The sequence below is a fragment of the Crassostrea angulata genome, chromosome 3, assembly GCF_025612915.1.
Source record: "Crassostrea angulata isolate pt1a10 chromosome 3, ASM2561291v2, whole genome shotgun sequence".
NCBI lineage: Eukaryota > Metazoa > Mollusca > Bivalvia > Ostreida > Ostreidae > Magallana > Magallana angulata.
Genome location: NC_069113.1, coordinates 21,016,170 through 21,038,020, shown reverse-complemented (window position 1 = coordinate 21,038,020; position 21,851 = coordinate 21,016,170). Strand labels below are relative to the sequence as shown.

The 21,851-nt window shown below is 34.1% G+C and overlaps 1 protein-coding gene across 1 annotated transcript; it reads left to right on the top strand.

Annotated features, from left to right (window-relative positions):
- Nucleotides 1-2,754: 2,754 nt before the first annotated feature.
- On the top strand, nucleotides 2,755-21,525 carry LOC128179091 (uncharacterized). Its single transcript, XM_052846588.1, has 2 exons — nucleotides 2,755-2,887; nucleotides 18,647-21,525. The coding sequence occupies exons 1-2, from the start codon at nucleotides 2,803-2,805 to the stop codon at nucleotides 20,467-20,469; spliced, it is 1,908 nt and encodes a 635-aa protein (XP_052702548.1). The 5' UTR covers nucleotides 2,755-2,802; the 3' UTR covers nucleotides 20,470-21,525.
- Nucleotides 21,526-21,851: the final 326 nt, after the last annotated feature.

Below are 21,851 nucleotides of genomic sequence, written 5' to 3'. Positions count from 1 at the left end.
TTATTTAGTAACCAACTGAGTTACGCCGTTAAGCACACATGAAAACTTTAAAACAGATATTTATTTAATTGATAAACCAATTACGCATTAAATTGAGAGAGAGAGAGAGAGTTAGAGAGAGAGAGAGAGAGAGAGAGAATATATCTCGGTCATTCTGTAAAATGTGATTTGTTAAACTACATCAAATGTGTAAACAATGAATATTATATGTCTTTTGCACCTTGTTGTTATCTGATTTTCCCCCTGGATCATACTTTTTAAAATTTGTTCATTTTTTCATGCTGAATACATACATGTATGTTGCTTTTCTGCCCCCTGACCCACTTTGTATGTGTGTAATTTCCCATCTGACAATATGCAATATCTACAAAGATTGTTTAACTGTTTATTGTTTCCTCTTCGTTCTATTTTTATTTCGTTCACAATGACGAGGCTGTATATAAATTATCTTTGATAGCAATTTTGCCAATATATGTTTAATATCCCATGTTTAATATCCTATATACATGTATATTAATATATATATATATATGTTCACTTTGTAAACCAAATATTAATGAAAAACTAAAAAGTATCGAGAACAGACATTACAATTACAGATATTTGATCCACCTATAGATTTATCACGGAAATATAGCGCGAGATCACTGTCCCGTCATACATTCAAATCAATATTCATTTTTGTACGTATCTCAACTAAATACGAAGGAATGGAAGTATCTCTGATTTCACCAAAGCTGATTTCACGTTTTGAGCGATAGTCAAAACGTGTTCGTCAAGGAACTGTAAATTACAACTTAAATATCAGAATTTTTGGCATAGCACTACAGGTAAAAGCACGGGATGCTGCCAATTTTTTTTCTTGAAAAATCTGACAGGTAGGTTAGGTCGTTCTTTTTTGCACGCACTGGTTCTTGGAGCACGCTTCACTCGCTATTAATAATTAAAGCAGACACAAAATATAAAGATGAGAAATAAACCAAATATTTTAAAGGGAAATTTTATAGTAATTACAACTAAAACTTCACTAAAAATTCATGAAAATGGGTCTGCAAACGCCATTGACTTAGACGCACCAAGAAAGATTCAGGCCCATGAGTAAAAAAAAAAATAATGGAACACACAGTTTACATAAATCATACCGCAAGTGAGTGAAATTTACACAATCTACACGTTTTATTATATATGTGTCCCCTTTGAACAAAACACCTTCTGTTTATGATATTACATGTATAATATCAAAGGCACATGAATCTATTACTGTGGAGTCTTTAGATTTCGTGGTGGCTCAGTTTTCGTAACATTGGTGGGTACCTCTCATCCACGAATTAACATCCTCCAAAAATTAATTAGTTAGGGTAATAAAGTCAATTTTCCTTTGAAGGTTTAAGAGAATACACGATATTACGTCCCAACGAAATTGTTAAACTTAAGCAATCCACGAAATTTGGCCCCAATGAAATTTAATGATTCCACAGTAATCTATAATTACATTTAAGTAATATTACCCGTATTCTATAAGGGATAAACATATGCGTCTACAACAAAAACGTCAACAGATTATTTCGAAAGTGAATATGTCCAGTATACCGTTCTCAGTGACTCAGAAACTGATGTGTTTGATAAGGGATAAACATATGCACCCTTTATTCACAAAGCTTAACATTCCTCACTATCTTTTTTGTTTAGTCTTTTCATCTATCAGTTTTAAGTAGTTAATGATGGACTGATGCAATGTTGTTCAGGGTGTGGTAAGGACATTTATTACATGTATAAACAATAAAACGCTCTCTTTGGTAATCCATGCAGGATATGAATTCGAAGGCGGCGACATTGTAGAAAAAATACATAATCCGCGCTAGTTTAGAGTTTAAATACCATGTGATGCCAAAGAATTGTTCAGATTTAAAGCCTTAACATATAAACACAGCAATATGTCAAAATGATTGCATATTAGTAATAGCCCCCCTCCCCTGTGGCCCAAATCTACTTCCAAGGACCATTATTAAAACAAACTTGAATATACGCTTCTAATTAAAGTATGCTACCACACAAGTTAGTCTGGGCTTTTCTGGCAAATTTGGTTTTTGAAAAATACCAAGAACTTAAAAGAAGATTTCTACAGAATATTTCTGTATTCCTAGGTAAAAAATTGTCCCCACCCCCATTGTGTCCAACCATTACCCCCGCTTTGATTGAATCTACCTTACCTTTGGATACTTCCACATATGTTTAGCTTTTTGGGCCAATTGCTTTTTGAGAAGATTTTTAAAAATACAAGTAATAACAAAAAGTACAATAATTCCTAATTATCTCCCTTTGGAAGAGGGCATTGTCGTTCATTTTAACAAACTTGAATTCCCTTCACACAATGATGTTTTGTGCCAAGTTTGGTTAAAATTTGTTCAGTGTTTCTTGAGAAGATGGCGAAAATGTAAAAAGTTTCCAGATAGACAGATAGACGGACGCCAGACAAAGAAACATGAAATAAGCTAAGTTGAGCGAAAAATGAAGTCAGGAGGTATTTGAGAATCCTTTACAAGTCATACAAGTTTTATTACTAGGCATCTGTAAACGTTGGAACTTAGTAAACAAATAACAGTTGTCGGGAGCTTTTTACATGTCTATGATTTACACCGAGAACCTAGATACAGTTACGTAATTCATAAGAAGCTTTTGGAAATTTCGGTGAATAGATATCAGAGAGAAAGAGTGTGTGTGTGTGTGTGTGTATTTTTAGACAACAGGGAACGCTATAACGAATACACTAATGAATCTGCCGATTCTCGCGAGTCTCTGAAAATGGGAAAGAGCTTGTGTGATCGAATAATTTTCGAATTGTTTCAAAGGGCTCAGGCGGCTTCTAAACGACTACAAACAAAGCCAGGTAATTGACATTTCTATTTCATTAGCTCTGTGTACGTAATAGACGTGTTAATTTTATCTTTATTATCACTCTATTCTTTTTAAAAAAGTAGTTATCTTCAATTAAAGAATTGGCTATATTATGTTTTGTTATCGATGATCAATAATTATCTGTTTATTTTTGTACGGAAGACCTTATTGTTTTAGTTCTGTCTTTCCTCGCTATTATTAGGGTCTTCCTTTACAACAGAAGACTCTCTTGTTCTTCCTCGGTTTCTTTAATTAGGGTCTTCCGTCTTCAGTGGAAGACACTGCCATTTATATAATAGTGTTGTGTTGTGCATGTACTATGTGCATGTACTATGTATCAAACCCTGACTACTATTTAGGCATAGTACATGCACAACACAACACTATTGTTATTATTATGCCGACTGTTGAATAAACTGACGTGCTTTGCTATAAGTAGCCTAGCTGTGACGTTTGAGTGTTGACTAATAATCACCGGAAAAGCAAGCGTTTGCTTTTTTTTTTTTTTTTTCAAATTAATCAAGTGATTTGATTGTTTATTTAATCAACAAGTTGTTGTACAATTAAAAGTCAACAAAGGTTTATGTTCTTTTCAAGAAATGAGAGACGTTTGACCTTACCGAAAAAACTCGAAATGTTTAGCAGACGAAATCTCACTGAATTGTTTAACTTTAAAATTACCGTCAATAATGAAGTATTTTTGGAAAGATTAATAATTTTAATTGCTTGATGTCAGTCGTACATATCTACGTTATATATATATATAAATACCGTCATTTATGTTAACGGCGAATATAGCATAGCGGTAACGCGTTGGGCTTCAAGCTGAAATGATTTTAGCGTCGTGAGTTCGAAACCCGCTTTGGCGCTTGTAAGATTTTCGTTGAAAACATTCGCCGTGCTATATTTCGGCATAGTATGCTTACGCTATATAAATCCTTTGCATACTATGCGAAAATAGATGAGTGTTGAATATATAGCGACAAACTGACAGGAGGCATAAACATAACTTTTATTAAGTTCTAGTGAATTTCCTATTGACTTCAAAAATATTTCATCTTTTTTTTCTTACTTAATTTTTTTTAATAGTGTACCTTTGAATTATAGTTAGCGTTGACAGTCTGTCCACTCGGTACGGCATGCGTCAATATCATTCCTCTCATGTCCATGAACATGATAAACATAATTATGTTTTCCGGCCGATTTTGTCATTCTAGCTTTCTTCGGTGGCGGTGACTCTCTCCTCTTCCACATGCCCGATTGTTGTTTGGTGTCCGGGTCAAAATTGTACATGTATAACCAGGTCTCATCCGTGTTGATAATTCGGCTTAGAAACGTGTCACCTTCTAGCTGGATGCAGAAACCCGCCTTTGTTCTTCATCCAGAGACAGCAGTGTGGACATCCATCGTGCATAAACCTTTTGAAAGTCAAGAATTGTTATAATGATCTGATGAATTGTCGGAATACTAAAGTCGAATTTATCGGCAATCTCACGCACAGTGCCTCTCCTATCATTATTTAATTTCCTAAGTAACGATTCAGTTACATTGGTATCCATTTTTGTCGTCATCCTTTTCGCTCGTCATCAAAAATATCAGTCCTTCCATCTTTAAACCTTTGATGCCATTCGTATACCATTGTCCTAGACACATGTGGGGCATTCATGCTTTTCGCTATTCACTATTCGAATAGCGAAAAGAATTCTGTTGTCGGTTCGCTATTCAAATTGCCGTAAACATGCTAATTAACTTAAATTCAAATTTTCAAATAAACTTCCATTTCAATTGAAAAACAGTTTTATAGTAAATATTATTATTTGCTGACCTATAACCTGAACATTGACATAATGAACACGACCAGTAAGAGGCTTACTAGCTAGCCTGTTAAAAATGGGACATTTCGTATGATACAGTAATAACAAGATATTTTTCAAGGGGCTGGCTAACACCCTGTATCCCATATTTGGGTTTTCATATTTGGTGAGGATGGTGCCTCGGGAATGCCAAGACGACCCTCCAAAGGAATTAGGTTTACACGACCAGTAAGAGGCGTAGCTAGCCTGGCGAAAATGGCACAATTCGTATAAGTTATCTTTCAAGGGGCTGGCTAACACCCTGCAGCCCATATTTGGGCTTTCATATTTAGTGAGGATTAAGCCCTGGGAACGTAAAAACGACCCTCAAAAGAAATTAAGTTTAAACGACCAATAAGAGTCTTAGCTAGCCTGATGAAAATGGGACATACCGTATAATACAGTTATAATTTGATATCTTTCAAAGGGCTGGCTTACATCCTGTATCCCATATTTGGGCCTTCATATTTAGTGAGGATGGGGCCTCGGGAACGTAAAAACGACCCTGAAAAGGAATTTGGTTTACACGACCAGTAACAGGCTTAGCTAGCCTGGCGAAAATGGGACAATTCGTATAATACAGTTATAATTTGATATCTTTTAAGGGGCTGGCTTACACCCTGTATCCCTTATTTGGGTTTTCATATTTGAGGAGGATGGGGCGTTGGGAACGCCATGTCCACGCTGTAAAGGAATTGGGTTAACACGACCAGTAAGAAGTTAAGTTAGCCTGACGAAAATTGGACATTTCGTATAATACAGTTTTAATTTGATATCTTTTAAGCGGCTGGCTTACACCCTGTATCCCATGTTTTGGCCTTCATATTTAGTGAGGATGGGGCCCCGGGAACGCCAAGTCGACCCTCGAAAGGAATTGGGTTTACACGATCAGTAAGAGTCTTAGCTAGCCTGGCGAAAATGGGACATATCGTATGATAGAATAAATGAGATTAAGCAATTTTTTGTCTTGCGCGTTTTTTTCTAAATATTGAAACTGAGCTCGACTGTCATGTCAACAAATGGATATTTTGTTTATTAGGATAGGTGGCATGGGACGGTTTTGCAGGAAAGACTCGGTCAAATTTTAGAAAAAAGGGTAAAGGTGAGGTTTTGTTGGGTATTTGAGGGGTATAAATTCCTAGAATATCTATTTCATATTTTCTGTGGATAGAAGAGCTAATGTCTATATTATTGACATGCAACACTTTAGATGCTAAATGACCTTAATTTTCACTTTCGATTTTATAATGGAAAGGGGGGGGGGTGTCAGAACATGAAATCTCACTCGGAGGGAACGTGTATAATTTCAAATCAATTGTTGAATATTTACATTGCTTTAGCTTCAAATCCTGTTGTAGTTTATGGGCATTGCCGGAGATTGGATAGTATAATGGGACCTACGTATGTCCAAAACAGCGAATAAGGGACAAATCTTTATAAACTTTGAGATCAACCCTGGCTATTTAAGTAAAAATGTTTTATGTAAGTTGTACATCATTTATTCTGCAATGTCTGAAATGAATCCTGACCTTGTCTCCCCTACATTTAAAACAGTTTAAACAAATTTAAAAATCAGCTGAAAAACCCCCCCAGAAATATCTGCTTCACATTTCCTCCACAAAAAACTCTCCTTTTCAACCTAAAGTTTAATATGAATGAACATCTCGAATTTTAGCAATGACACATAAATGAAATAAATGAATTTCAAATTACAAAGCCCCTCGAAAGATATCCCATTATAATTGTATTATACGAAATTTCCTATTTTCGCCAGGCTAGCTAAGCCTATTAATGGCCGTGTAAACCCAATTCCTTTTGAGGGTCGACTGGGCTTCCTCGGGGCCCCATCCCCACCAAATATGAAGGCCCAAATATGGTATATAGGGTATTATCAAGCCCCTCGAAAGATATCCCATCATAATTGTATTATACGACATTTCCTATTTTTGCCAGGCTAGCTAAGCCTGTTGATGGCCGTGTAAACCCAATTCCTTTTGAGGGTCGACTGGGCTTCCCTGGGACCCCATTCCCACCAAAAATGAAGGCCCACATATGGGATACAGGGTATTAGCCAGCCCCTCGAAAGATGCAACGTAATATAATGATTTTCTTACCTTCTTGCCAAACTAGCTAAACGTGCCAATGTTCAGGTCAGGTCAGGAAGTAATAGTTTTTACTTTCAATTAATCAGAGTACTGATGAACTGACGGGAGTTGATTTTAATTATTTTAGTTATTAATTAATTTTGAAATTGACACCCCTCGAAACCAATTTTCAACCTCCGCTTCGCGTCGGTTGCCAATGGTTTTCTCGGGGTGTCAATTTTAACTGTTACCCTCCCAAACAGGCACTATTTATTTAATGACAGCCCGGTGCTACATGTACATGTAAAAGACGTCCATTGACTCATATGTAGTTGTGCACCCTGTTTTGATTGTACTCATTTTGGGTTAGACAACCACTTTTCGGGGGAGGGAGGGGGAGGGGTCAAAAGGGTGTGGGGTGGGGTCTAACATTGAACCTTGTAGGAAGAATCGTAGACTCTATTGTAAATAGTAACTTGAAAACGGACAAAGATAATAATATAGGGTTTTCATAATCATATATTGACTGTTACTGGCAATATATAGGGTTTATTAGATCTGACCCCTGGGGTCATCCCCACCCCCGGAATTTGAAATTTCCATATATTTCAGAAACAGTTATAATCATGACCCCTTAACCATATATAGACATGTTTCTGATGTCAAGGGGCATCAAATGTTATGTAGGTCATTGGCCCTGTGGGTGGTTCTGACCCCCTCAAACAGCAAGTCCCTTAATTGTTCAAAACAGTTGAGATCCCCACCCTTAAACCATATATTCTTGTTCCTTGTGTCAAGTGGCATCAAACGGTATGTAGGTCATGGGCCCTGGGGGTGATCATGACCCCCCTCGAACAGGAAGTGCACGAATATCTCGAAAACGGTTGAGATCCCCACCCCTTCAACATATATATTCTTGATCCTTAAAGGGCATCAAAAGGTATGTAGGTAATGGGCCTTAGGGTTAAATTTAATTTTTCAAAACGGTAATGCACATCTATGGAACAGTTCCTATCATATCCCAAGATATGATGTGTCTATCCATTAAATCATAAAAGGAGTTCTAGGATCTATGTTTTTTTGAAATGATAAACGTCAATTTTCTGCTACTTTTTGACTCCCTGGATGAAATTTAAATCTTTAAACCTTACTGCACATCTATAGAACAGTCCCTATCATATCCCAAGATATGATGTGTCTATCCATTAAATCATAAGAGGAACTCTTGGATCTATGTTTTTTTTTTTTATTGATAAACGTTAATTTTCTGCTACTATTTGACTCCTTGGATGAAATTAAAAATTTTTAAAACCTTATTGCACATCTTTAGGACAGCCCCAATTATATCCCAAGAGATGACGTAGCTACTCCAAAAGCTGTAAGAGGAGTTCTGGGAACCACACTTTTTTTTTGCAAAAAAACGTCATTTTTTGTTGCCCACTGATCCCCTTAATAAAAAAAAACTGGAACCTGATCACACTTTAATATGACACCCCCAATCTTATTCTAGAAGATCATTTGGCTACTGCCAAAAAATGACATTTTTGAAACCAGTTTTTTTTGGTAAAAAAAATCGTCATTTTTCAGCCATTAAATGACCCCTAAGACAAAATTGAAAATTCCAAAACCTTATTGCGCATCTATAGGATACCCTAAAAAATATTCCAAGAGATGATTTGTCTACTGTTGAAAATGTAGGAGGAGTTCGAGATGAAGGTTTTTTGTGAAAAAACGTCATTTTTTACCAATTATTTGACCCCCAGGACTAACAGAGAATTTTAGAAACCTTCATACAAAACAACATGATACCCCAAATCAAACTCCAAGAGTTCAGTTTGCTGGTTTATTATAAGATGTAAGAGCAGTTTGAGAAAGTAAAACGTGACAGACGGACGGACGGAACAGGGTAACAACAATATACCTGAACTTTCTTTAGAAAGTGCGGGTATAATTACCATTTAATGTTAATTACTAGCTGTAGTGAAGCGTGGCTAATCCTATCTGGCCAGCACTGTCGGTAATTTGAAAGTGATTAAGGAAATCAGAGTGTTTATACAAGTTACTGTAAGGATCAAGCACGTAAAGTAAAACTCAATTTACAGGCGTTATCTCTCTATTGTATTAGGCGGAATTTCAATATATTTAACCGTCTGGTAAAATGATGCCGTTTTTATAGTTAAACGGTGTTTTTTGGTAAAAACAGAACGTCAGGATTTGGAAGGCGGTATTCCGGATAAATAAGACAAAATATGTATAAAAAATCTGTCCTTAAATAAAATCGTCGTGAACAGAAGTGTCCGGATATCTGAAGTCCCACTGTACCTCAAAAGAGTTGAAATCCTGATCCTCAAATCATATGTATTGTTGTTTCTTGTGTCAAGGTGCATCAAATGGTATTGATGTCAAGAGCCTTAAGGATAGCCCTGACCCCCTCTAGCTCCTCAAACAGGAAGTGTCCAAATATCTTGAAAACGGAAAAAAATGTTTGTAGGTCATGGGCATCGGGGATCCTGAACCCCTCGAACAGGAAAAGCTCAAATATCTTGAAAACGGTTAAGATACCAACTCAAAACCATTTATATTCCTGTTCCTTGTGTCAAGGGGATGAAATGGAATGTAGGTCATGGACCCTAGGAGTGGTTCTGACCTCACCCAAATAGGAAGTCTCCAAATATCTTAAAAATGTTAAATCCCCATCTTAAATAATTAATATTTTTTTCACTTGTGTCATATGGTGTCAAATAGTATGTAAGTAATAGGTGCCTCGGGGGTGAGTGCCTTATCCCTAAACTATCTAGTTTTTTTGCCACTTGAGTCAACTGACATCAAATTAGGTGTAGATCACAGGCCCGAGATGGCCTGACCCCATTGAACAGGAATGTTTTGAAAACGGTTAATATATCCACCCATAAACCTTTTACATCCTTGGTCTTTGTGTCGTGTGGCATCAAATGGTTTGTAGGTCTTTGGCCTCGGTGATCCTGACCCCCCTCAAACAGGAAGTGCCAAATATCTGAAACAGGGTTAGATCCCTATCCTATAACCATATGTTTCCTTGATACTTGTGTTAAGTTGCATCAAATGGTTTGTAAGTCATGGGCCTCAGAAGTGGTCCTGGCACCTTCCGAATAGAAAGTCCTGATCTCTAACGAATATGAAGGAATCAAACAAGAAGCACCAAATATCCTTAAAACGACTGAGATCTTTACCCATAAAGCAAATATATTCTTGATCCTTTGGTCATGTTAGTTCACTGATGTAAAGTAAAAGACTCAATTGGATCATCATGAAATTGCAGAAATAGAAAAAATCAAGTTTTAAATATCTGGATATAGATTGCATTAAAAAAAATATATAAGTTTTTTTTAAATGCAATCTATATCCAGCATATAAAATATCGTTAAGACGAGTACATTTGTACCTCAATACTTCGCATGAACAAATAAGCAAGAGAAATGCTGCCAATGTACCAGCAAACCGGGTTATCGTTTGTGTAAACAGTATCCATATTAATTTATTTGTCAAAATATAAACACTACCTATCAAGAGAAATTGGGCATTCCATATGCAATATTTTGCTAAAAAATAATAATTTAAATCGAAATAATTAAAACTGTTATCTTTTGAAAAAAAAACTTACAAAAAACAAAATTCAAGTTATATGCACTATTTTGATATATGTAGGATTGATCTGTAAAACAACAACTTTCCACCTTGAACGCTGTTGTAGGAGTTATCCGTACAATAGGGATACCCTTTTGGCATCTGTCCACCCTCCCGTAGTTTTAATAACTGGATTTTTTCTGTGGCAACCAGATTCAAAATGGTAGCTGACAAAAGTGACAATCATGCATTCATATAATAGAGCGAGCGCAGGCGAGCAAAGAGAGCTTATAAGAACCAGCGCGCGCGGGAAAAAGAACGAGCCAAACCTAGATTCATCAAGAAATATTTATGCCAACATCTCATAATGCACTCCTGAAGTTCTATGCCAAAAATGACTGACATTTAGTTCGTAATTTACGGTTCCTTGAGGTTTTGAGTATCGCACAAGCTCTGGGGAGACCCAAGAGATTTCTAACATACTTCAATTTCTTCGTATTCAGTCGAGATACGTAAACAAATGAAAAAAGGTTTAAGGTCAGACAACACGTTCCTCAATTTTATATAACTTTTTACAGGAATTTGGTTTACTACTACTTTGACAAGCTTTCTTGCAAAACTTTTGAGTACCTTACCAAGCATTTCTGCAAAATACAAGAGTATACTATTTCCTATATAATCGTCTTGGAAAATATACTTGAATTGCTGATATAAAAAAAAATATACAGCACAGCGAAATTCACTATATCGGAACTCTATATCCGCCGGGGGCAGGGCTTTGAACTCACGATCTCTAGAACCTATACGCTTCTGGAAGTGAGCGACCACGGTTCTAACCACTCGGCCATCAAGATATAAATCATATCATAGTAAATTTTAATCATTTTAAAAATAATTAAAAAATTGATATTTTTTATTGAAACTCTTTATTACGAGGAGATACAAAATAATTCTCTAGGAACGTGTCGTCTGACCTTAACGTGTTGAAGTCACAGTGATCTCACGCTAAATTTCCCATGATAAATTTAGAAGTAGATCAAACATCCGTATTTCGTGCTCTCGCTTTTTCAGTATAAACTGCCATACCTGCCTCAGATTTTATTAATTTTTTTTTAGGGGGGGGGGGGGGCCTTAGATAGAGAGATTTTGTATATAAGAACATGGCCTATTCCTTATTGGCATATTGATTCAATTTTAATCTAATTTTGCATAGAGTTAGTTAATTGAAGGAATAAATCAAAAATATCTATATATTGGCAGAATTGGTATCAAAAATACAGTTTGTAGACTGTAGATTTGTAGACTTCAAAAACTGAAGCAAACCCGTGCTGATACCAACGAAAAATTTGATGCTCTCAATATGGACCTTACCGACATAAGGGAGAAAATCGCAAAAGAAAAAAAGAGAGCTGCAGAAAATGAGTGATGATCTTAGAATAACAACAAAAAATGCACAACAAGCCATTTCAATGGCAAATTTTAACCAACAATATTCCCAAAAATGCAACATCAAAATACTGGGTTGGAGAGAAAAATCGAAGGAAGACCTCAAACAAGAGTTCTGTGCAGTCCTAAAACAAAGGGTGAACGTTGATGTAAACCCTCACGACATTCTCGCGATTCACCGAGTCCCCGGGAATAGGAGCGGTGGACCCCGACCGATTATCGTGAGGATGATAAGTCCGGAAAGTAAAACACTTATCATGAAACACCGCAAACAAATGAAAGAGGAGTTCTTGATGGTTGACCACATTACTCAGCAGAACGTAATGCTCATACAGAAACTCAAAAGAACACGAACTTGTGCATTCTGCCTGGTATTTTAACAGCAAAGTGTTTGCAATAGACAAAAACGACCGTAGTTACACATTTGATATATTTGATGATATAAACAAAAAACTTCGAGCGTGATGTCCACTGTACCGGTAGTAGTGTCGCATAAACGCATCGGGATCGAATCTGTAGCAGCGAAAGCTCGAACTCGGGATCGATGTCCAGTTTATTCCAGAAACTTGTTCCTTTGACAATTTTTTTTTCTTGGTATGTATGTTTGTGTGGAAGTCTTGTGTACTTTGCTGGTAAATTACATATACATATCTCAAAGGGAATAAGTTTGTATTGTATGAGAATGGTAGGGGTCTTTGCTATAGTGAAAAGTGTTTTTTTTCTTCTATAAACCATATTTTCGTTCTCTGCACAAATCTTTCATGTCACCTTGTTTATACACATTTTTCTTTTATACACTTAGTTTGTTATGAGTTTTAAGGTAGTGACATTTAATTGTAGAGGCCTAGGTGGTCTCGACAAGAGGAGAGATGTGTTAAATTACATAAAACAAAAACAATTCTCTATTTCATTTTTGCAAGATACACATTTCACTCTTAATGATTATGAGCAAGTTAGATCCTTTTGGGGCTATGACATCTATGTATCTCCTGGACAATCTAATTCTCGAGGCACTGCAATTTTGTTTAACAATACTTTTGAGTATCATGTACTGAATGAATACAAGGATACGGAAGGTAATTTACTTGTTCTAGAAATTAACATGTATAAGAAATATGACATATTATTAGTTAATATATATGGTCCAAATAATGATGATCCAAACTTTTTTCAATCAGTATCGGACATCATTTCAAATTTTTAAGGTGAATTTATAATTATGGCAGGAGATTTTAACCTTGTTCAGGATATAGATTTAGATTATTTTAATTATACCAATATTAATAACAAAAGAGCAAGGGAGAAGGTTTTGAACATGAAAGTAGTACACAGTTTAATTGATCCATGGAGAGTGAAATATGAACAACGAAAAAGATACACTTGGTTTCTTTTTAATTTCAAACGAATTAATGGCTTTATTGGATAAATCTGATATTCTACCTGGTTATAGATCTGACCATTCTATGGTTTATATAGAAATTTATTTTACTAAATTCGAAAAGGGTAAAGGCTTTTGGAAGTTCAATAATTCACTCCTCCATGATCAAACTTATGTTAATTTAGTGAAAAGTAATATACAAAAAGTTAAAGAACAATATGCTGTGTTTCCATACAATCCTGCAAGTATCCATACAGTTAAGAATGACAATTATTTTTAGTTATCGATGATCAAATGTTTTTTGAACAACTATTGCTGAGCATAAGAAGTGCTACAATACAGTACTGTTCTAGAAAGAAAAAATTAAAAAACGAAAGAATAAAACTTCTGGAAAAAGAAATTAAACAACTAGAAATATTGAGGAATAGTAATGATTCAGAGGACATTCTTAAAAAATTAACCAATGCACGGAACAGTTTGGAAGAATTCAGAAAAGATTTTATTAAAGATTTATTTATCAGAACAAAACTTAATTGGATTGAACAGGGTGAAAAAACTAACAAAATATTTTCTTAGTTTAGAAAAAAGAAATTATGTCAATAAAACTGTTGGCAAACTTATGCGCAGCAATGGTACTGTTATTACCTCACAGGAAGATATTTTAGCAGAAATTGAGACGTTTTATAAAAATTTATATTCCTGCTATGATAAAGAATTACAAGATGTTGATATTGAAATTACTATTGATAAGAACTATATTAGAGTAAAACATGTCTAATAATTTAGAGAGTTATATAACTAACGAGGAAGCCTTATTGGCATTACAAATTATGAAAAATAACAAAAGCCCAGGAAGTGATGGTTTTAGTACAGAATTTTTTTAATTTTTTTGGAAGGATCTTGGATGCTTTTTATTAAGATCAGTAAATGTGGGATTTGATGTTGGTGAACTTTCAGTCACTCAAAAACAAGGTATTATATCTATACTGCCAAAAGGGGATAAACCACGGGAGTATTTAACTAATTGGCGTCCAATATCTCTCCTTAACGTTACATACAAAATAGTTTCAGCATGCATCGCAAATAGAATTAAAAATGTCCTCGATTTCTTAATACACGACAGTCAAAAGGGCTTCCTCAAAGGTAGATTTATTGGAGAAAACACAAGAATGGTTTATGATGTAATTGACGTACCTCAGGATAAACATATTCCAGGTATGATTCTACTCATAGATTTCGAAAAAGCTTTTGATTTTATATCATGGAAATTTATGTACAATACATAACATTTTTTTAACTTTGGTCCTGATCTTATCAAGTGGGTATCAGTACTATACAATGGGGCCAAATTATGCGTTATTCAAAATGGTTTTTTTTCAAAAATTTTTGAAATAGGCAGGGGCTGTCGACAAGGTGACCCAGTATCCCCATATTTATTCAACTTATGTGTAGAGATATTAGGACTTTTGATAAGACAAAATAAAAACATTAGAGGTATTAAAATAGGAAAAGAAAAAGTATGTCTATTACAATATGCAGATGATACAGTTCTTTTTTTGGATGGATCTGAAAAAAGTTTAAAAAGCGCACTTGATCTTCTTTTTCAGTTTTCAAAATTATCTGGACTAAAACCCAATATTTCCAAAACAAAAGCAGTCTGGATTGGCTCAAAAATTAATTCAAATACAATTTGCAGTGATACTGGTTTACAATGGACGACAGAACCTTTTACAATTCTCGGAATAACATATACTGCTAACCTAAAAGACATGGAACAACTGAATTTTGATAATAAACTAAAACTAGTTCAAAAAGAAATTAACCACTGGTTAAAAAGAAATATTTCAACATTTGGAAAAATAACAGTTGTTAAAAGTTTACTTTTATCAAAATTCACACATTTGTTTACCTCTCTTCCAAAACCAAGTACTCAATGGATACGGCAATTTGAAAAAACACTGTATAATTTTATTTGGGGAAATAAAATAGACAAAATATCTCGAAAAACATTGCAATTAAATTATGAAAAAGGGGGATGCAGAATGACAAATGTTGAAATATTTATTAAGTCTCTTAAACTAACATAGATTAGGAGACTTCTAACAACTAACTCAAGCTGGATAAGTATTTTTTCTGAAATAACTGGGTGTCATACTTATAAACTATGTCAGTTTGGACCTGAATATTGTAGACAGAGGGCAAAAGCCACTCGTAATAATTTTTGGAAAGAAACCTTATTTAATTTATGTGATTTTTTGGAAACTATAGAGACTGATAATATCAATATCATGCGTGAGCCACTATGGTACAATAATAAAGTAAAGATTCAAAATAAATATGTATTTTGTAAGGCTCTTTATGAGAAAGGATTTCATATTGTTCATGATTTATTTGATACTCAAGGTGAATTCATTAGTTATGAGAGAATCATAATGAATATCCAGTTAAGATTCCATTTACTACTTATGAAGGTTTGAAACGTGCAATTATTTGTGCTTGGCCAAATGTTAAGCAGTTTTCACATCAAGTAATAATCAAACCATACCAACCTGAATCTATCAAAATACTTTGCTTGTGTAAAAAAGGAGCACAGAATATCTATGATCACTTGATGGCAAAATCTAATCATAAACCTATTTGTGAAAACAAATGGGCCTTCAATTTAAATTTACCTCTAGATTTTAACTGGAAACAGGCTTATTCAAACCCTAGATCTGCCACAAAAGATTCAGGACTGATATGGTTTAACTATAGAATTATCCTCAGAATATTAGGTACTAACAAAATACTTCACATGTGTAAAATTAAAAATTCCCCACTATGTTCAATATGTTTTTTAGAACCAGAAACAATTGCACATCTCTTCTTTTACTGTCCATCTATTTTTCAGATATGGTTATTAATGTCTGATTGGATTTTTAGAAAGTCTGGTGAAAGAATTGTATTTGATGCCAAAACTGTTATTTTTGGTGTTCCAGAAAAGAAATACTTAGTTATAAACCTAATTATCATGTTAGTTAAGAGACATATCTTTAGTCAATCCAGAAAATCTGCTAATATTGCATCTGAGAATATTGTGAAATATTTACAAAATTACTATTCTTTAGAGAAACTAATGTTGGAAAATAGATTTTACCAAAAGAAATGGTCAAGATGGGTATGCCTCTTTGACGTGGCATAATGTGTAGTAAGACCCTTTCATTATTGTATTATTATTTTTATATCTACTTTCCCAATCTGTGTGGGAGTGGTGTGGTGTGAATGATGGTATAGATGTATTTGTATTGAAAATGAATAAAAAAAAAATACAGTTTGTCATTGTTTAGTTATTAAAAAGAGAATAAAGAGAAAATAATACGCAGTTATAAAATCTATGTAAATATTGCGTATTGTCAAATTATTACATTGGAAAATTGGAAATAAAAACACTTGTACAAAATGGTTCTAGCGGCATGGATACAAAATTGGTATTTAGCATGCAAAAATAAACCAATAAGAACTCGAAATTTATTAACCGGGAAAAAGGTCAGATAACAAGGTACAAAAGAAAAATAATATTTATGGTTTACACATTTGATCAAATTAAACACAAATTAGATTTTACAGGCTGATCAGTTTAACGATCTTAGAGGAAAGCAAGTCTGCTATGTATTTTGTAAGATTTTTTTCAACAAAGAAATTCTCTCTCTCCTCTCTCTCTCTCTCTCTCCCTCTTTCTTTCTCTCTCTCTCTCTCTCTCTCTCTCTCTCTCTCTCTCTCTCTCTCTCTCTCTCTCTCTCTCTCTCTCTCTCTCTCTCTCTCTCTCTCTCTCTCTCTCTCTCTCTTTCTCACACACACACACACACACACACCACAAATTCTTTGAAGTTGTCGATAATTCTCAAAATATCACATTTTTGACAATGGTGCAATATATATGTGTAATTCTTGCTGCACTCACAGGATGAATCTCTGCCATTCTGTCAATTGAAAGGTGACTGAAAGGTGACTAAATTGCATATGTGTGCCATTTAGTCACCTGTCCGGACCATACAGTTATCATTCAGTTGACTGAATGGCAGAGCTTCATCTTGCGACCGTAAAGCATAAAAGTGATAGATTTTTTACAATTATAACTCGTTTTTTTATTCACGTCAAATTTTCAAAACTATGAAAGTAGTTTTTGGTTGTTTCAAAACGTATCTTTCTAAAAATAATAATAACTAGACACGATCTCGTTGCGAGCAACGAGGAGGACTTCCGTGCAATTTTTTGAAGGTTATATGACCTTGACTTTGATATTTAACCCTTAATTACGGAACACATGATAACATAATTAGAATTTATTGTTAAATAAATGTGAAATGAACATTTTTGCTTCGGAAACATATAACAAAATATTGTTCAGTAAAGTGCTATAAAAGAAAGACTTCAGAGCCTTTATGGCCCCTAAAAATAAAAAGATAGGTCTTTTGATATTAAACATATATTTTTCAACAAGTGTTAAGAAATTCTTTGCCGTTTTTGAGCTATTTTGTAAATACGGTTTTAGGCCTAGGGCTGACCCCTTGTCTCCTTATTGGGGCCATATGACAAAATTTCGATGGTTGAATATTGACAAGCGCATCATTCTAAGCATTTATTATTCAATATTGCTTTTCAAAGTATTTCTCAGTAAAGTGCTATGGAAGACTTTAGAGCCCTTTTGGTCCCTAATTTAAAGAGACAGCCCCTTTTTCTTGACATCATATGACAGGTCTTTTGATATTAAACATATTTTCTTCAATAAGTGTTTAGAAATTCTTTGCCGTTTTTTAGCTATCTCTGATGGGACCTTTTAGGGGCCGACCCCTTATCTCGTAATTGGGGCCAGATAACGAAACTTTTATGATTGAATATTGTTTAAAACATCATTCTAAGCATCTTTTATTCTATATTGCTTTTCAAAATATTTGTCCTTTTTGAGATATAATTGATCAACGTTTTGGACTCCTGGCCCCTTAAAACCCCTAATTACGTAACGCATGATACAATTTTTATAATGTATAGTTTTATAATTGTAAGATGAACATATTTGCGTCTTAAACATATTACAGAATATTTTTCAGTAAAGTGCTATGGAAGAAAGACTTTAGAGCCCTTATGGCCCCTAATTTGAGGGACCAGCCCCTTTTTCTTGATACCAAAAAGAAACAAAGCAATAACAATAAGGTCTTCCGTTGGAACCGGAAGACCTTAATAATAAAAATACACACACATACCCAAAATACCCGAATGTTTTAAGATAGTACATGATGATAGACTATATCTATTATAGAAAAAAATATCATATAACTGAAAAGTCATGTTTTATGTAATGACCAGATGTTCTTAATTTTGAGTTTCAACTTGTTTCTCTTTTAATAAAGGACTGACTTCAGAAATAAATCCATACTACATAAGCCCTATATACTTTTGGAATCAACTACAGCTAGCTGTTGGTTCAGAGGAGGATGTCCATATTCGCAGGGAAGTAATCGCACTTTATGTGTATGCTTTACGTGATTCAACAGCTTATCAGTGTCAATACATATCCGGAAGTAAAGGTGAGGGATTTTTGTTTGATTGGAGTGATCTTGATGTACTGTTATCTACACCTTTTCCGAAAATCAGCATGGAATCGTTTCATCCTAAATGTGAGTTGATAGCTACGAGAAATGGTTGCAAACCAGGATTCTGTAAATTAACTAGATTTGGCATCAAGTGGTATTGGTCAAGAATACAATTTTTACTATTAAGACAAACTGTGGCTATTAATGTAAACTTTGACCAGAGGAATCATGGACCCTGTTTTTCAACAAATTATCCAGATGGATTTGACCGTTGTCATGCGATTGTCATACATCCAGATTCATCAAATGTATTCTTGCAAACCTTTGAAACAAAGTTTTGGAATGATGTAAAAATGAAAATAATTAACCAAAATATACCGGTTATGCATTGTGTTCCTAAAGGTCCAGTAAATGGAGACGAAAATGGACATCAATGGTTGATTTCATTTTCTGTTCTTGAGCAAAAAATTGTCCATTCATTAAACCATGTTCAGTTCTGTTGTTACGGTTTGATGAAAATTATAATACATGTAGTTATTGATTTATGTGCTGAAACAGAGGATACGGTTTCTTCCTACCACTTGAAAACAGTTCTATTTCATATTCTTGAAGATATTCATCCTGAGTTTTGGATTCCACAAAATATATTCTACTGTCTACGTATCTGTTTAACTCGACTCTTATTATTTGTCATGAGAGGCTGTTGTCCAAGTTATTTTACACCTGAAAATAACCTTTTTTCGAAACCGAGAATGGTTGAGAAAAGACGCTCAATACAAGAAAATATTCTTGTAGTGCTTCGTTGTGAAAATGCATTGATAAATTATTTAATAAGCTTACATGTTCCTTTAGAAATGATGAGATTAAACAACGAGCCTCGCAAGCTGCGCACATTCTATTCATTATGCTTAGCCCTTATAGTGGTAAATGGTCACCAGACTACGTATCGTGAATGCATGAATTCCGTCCTAAAGATCATGGTTGCATTACAAAGTGAAGAAAACCAGCTGAGAATTGCTATTCTGAAATACATATGGCTTTTGGTTATGAGAAGAGTAGGCGTACTTCTGTATGACAAATTTGTGCTGACTGGTTTTGAATCGTATTTATTATCAGCAGAAGTGGCATTTATGTTTGGACAACACGCTGATATATTTGGTTCACTCTACTTGGCGACACTTTGGTATTGTGAAAAAAGGTATCAGAAATGCATTAAATTGATATCTGAGACTGTTAAAAATCTACCAATCACTCCCCTAATTGAATCTGTCAATTTTGAATCTCTGTCAAAAAAATGTTCAAAAAAATCTTGTGATTATACTAGTTTGTTTGAGAACCATTTTGTGAAATTGGCTGTAAATATCCATAAATCCAGTCATTTTTATCCAAAAGATATACACGAGCTGGTTGAAAATGCAAAAGTTTTCCTTATCACAATGTATAATAAATCGTATGCGTATTTTTTACTATTCCTTTGTTATTACAACATGCACGAAACATCGGAATGTGCTTGGATATTTTTGGAGTTGTGCCAGTCATACAAAGAATTTCCATTTTTTTTAATAAAAGACAAATTGTTCCAACAAAATACAAAAAAGTTGATAGATATTGCAGCAATGAAGTTTCAAAACTTCTGCTAGTGTGCATATGGATATACGACTCTTTTTCCATTAAAAATTAATAGATCATTAAAACATTTGTATACAAAGGTACATGGCACATGTTTCAATATATGAAATAATTGTTGCCAATGACTTTCATATTCTTTTTATATGTTTCTTGTGTTTCATGTTTAAAATTGTTTCAGTCAAGAACCTTTTTATAATGATAATTTTTAGTGTTTAATAGACATGTGTTATTAAATGCTTGCATTGTTGAGACATTAGAGAGACATTAACATATGTCGCGACAATATACGGTTGTTCTGGGGTGCAGTTGTGACCGTGTCCTTTTAGAGATGACTTTTGGTTTTTATATTCGAGTGCAATGTGCAACATTTCAAAATGCATTAAATTCAAAAGATCATACATTGATAATAATTTCCTAATTTACTTTTGCATAGAATGACTAATTTTTAATGTTACTAGAAATTAAAGTACAGCAACAATTCTTTTGCTAATTTATCATTTTTTATGAAATGGAAATAATTAATTTCAGGGACCTCGATTTTAGAATGTGCTAATAAGCCTTTAATGATTCTCCATACTGCTAGGTTTTGTAAACATTCAATCTATGCATGAATATAATTCAAATTTTGAGATTCTGTGATTTAGTCTTCATTATAAGTAAGGATTTCGAAAAACGTATATCCTAAAGAAATAAATGTTGTATACGTAGAAATAAAACCATCTCAATTTCAAAATAAAAGAACATGTACAATATATTTTAGAAAGAGTAAATGAAATATGTGTAATATGTGCAAAAACAATGCCTTTCATAGTTCAACACTATAATTTTATTCTGCAGTAAAAATGATTTACAGCATTTATAAAGGAAATATTTTCATTTAACAAAAACTAAAAAGTATATGAAATTCAACATCAAACGCAGCAGCTGATGTTTTGATGCTGAAAAGCTATATGCTAACTATGTACAAGAAGTAACGTGAGAACGACGTCTACTCTTGCGAATCCGCTAATGGAAGGAAACTGTTAGCTTTATAAATAATCCGCTATTGGTAGGAGATTGTTTACTTTATAAAGAATCCACTAATAGTAGGAGATTGTTTACTTTATAAAGAATCCGCTATTGGTAGGGGATTGTTTACTTCAGAAAGAATTTGCGAATAGTAGGGGATTGTTTACTTTATAAAGAATCAGCTAATGATAGGAGATTATTTACTTTATAAAAAATCCGCCAATGGTCGAGGATTCTTTACTTTATAAAGAATCCGCTAATGGAAGGAAATTGTTTACTTTATAAAGAACCCGCTAATGGTAGGGGATTGTTTACTTAATAAACAATCAGCTAATGGTAGGGGATTGTTTACTTTATAAAGAATCTGCGAATAGTAGGGGATTGT

Bases quoted from the DNA above. Each gene is read 5' to 3' on its own strand.
- LOC128179091 (XM_052846588.1), top strand. From the start codon at position 2,803: ATGGGAAAGAGCTTGTGTGATCGAATAATTTTCGAATTGTTTCAAAGG. The intron at 2,888-18,646 runs GTAATTGACATT...CTTTTAATAAAG, and splicing joins ACGACTACAAACAAAGCCAG to GACTGACTTCAGAAATAAAT.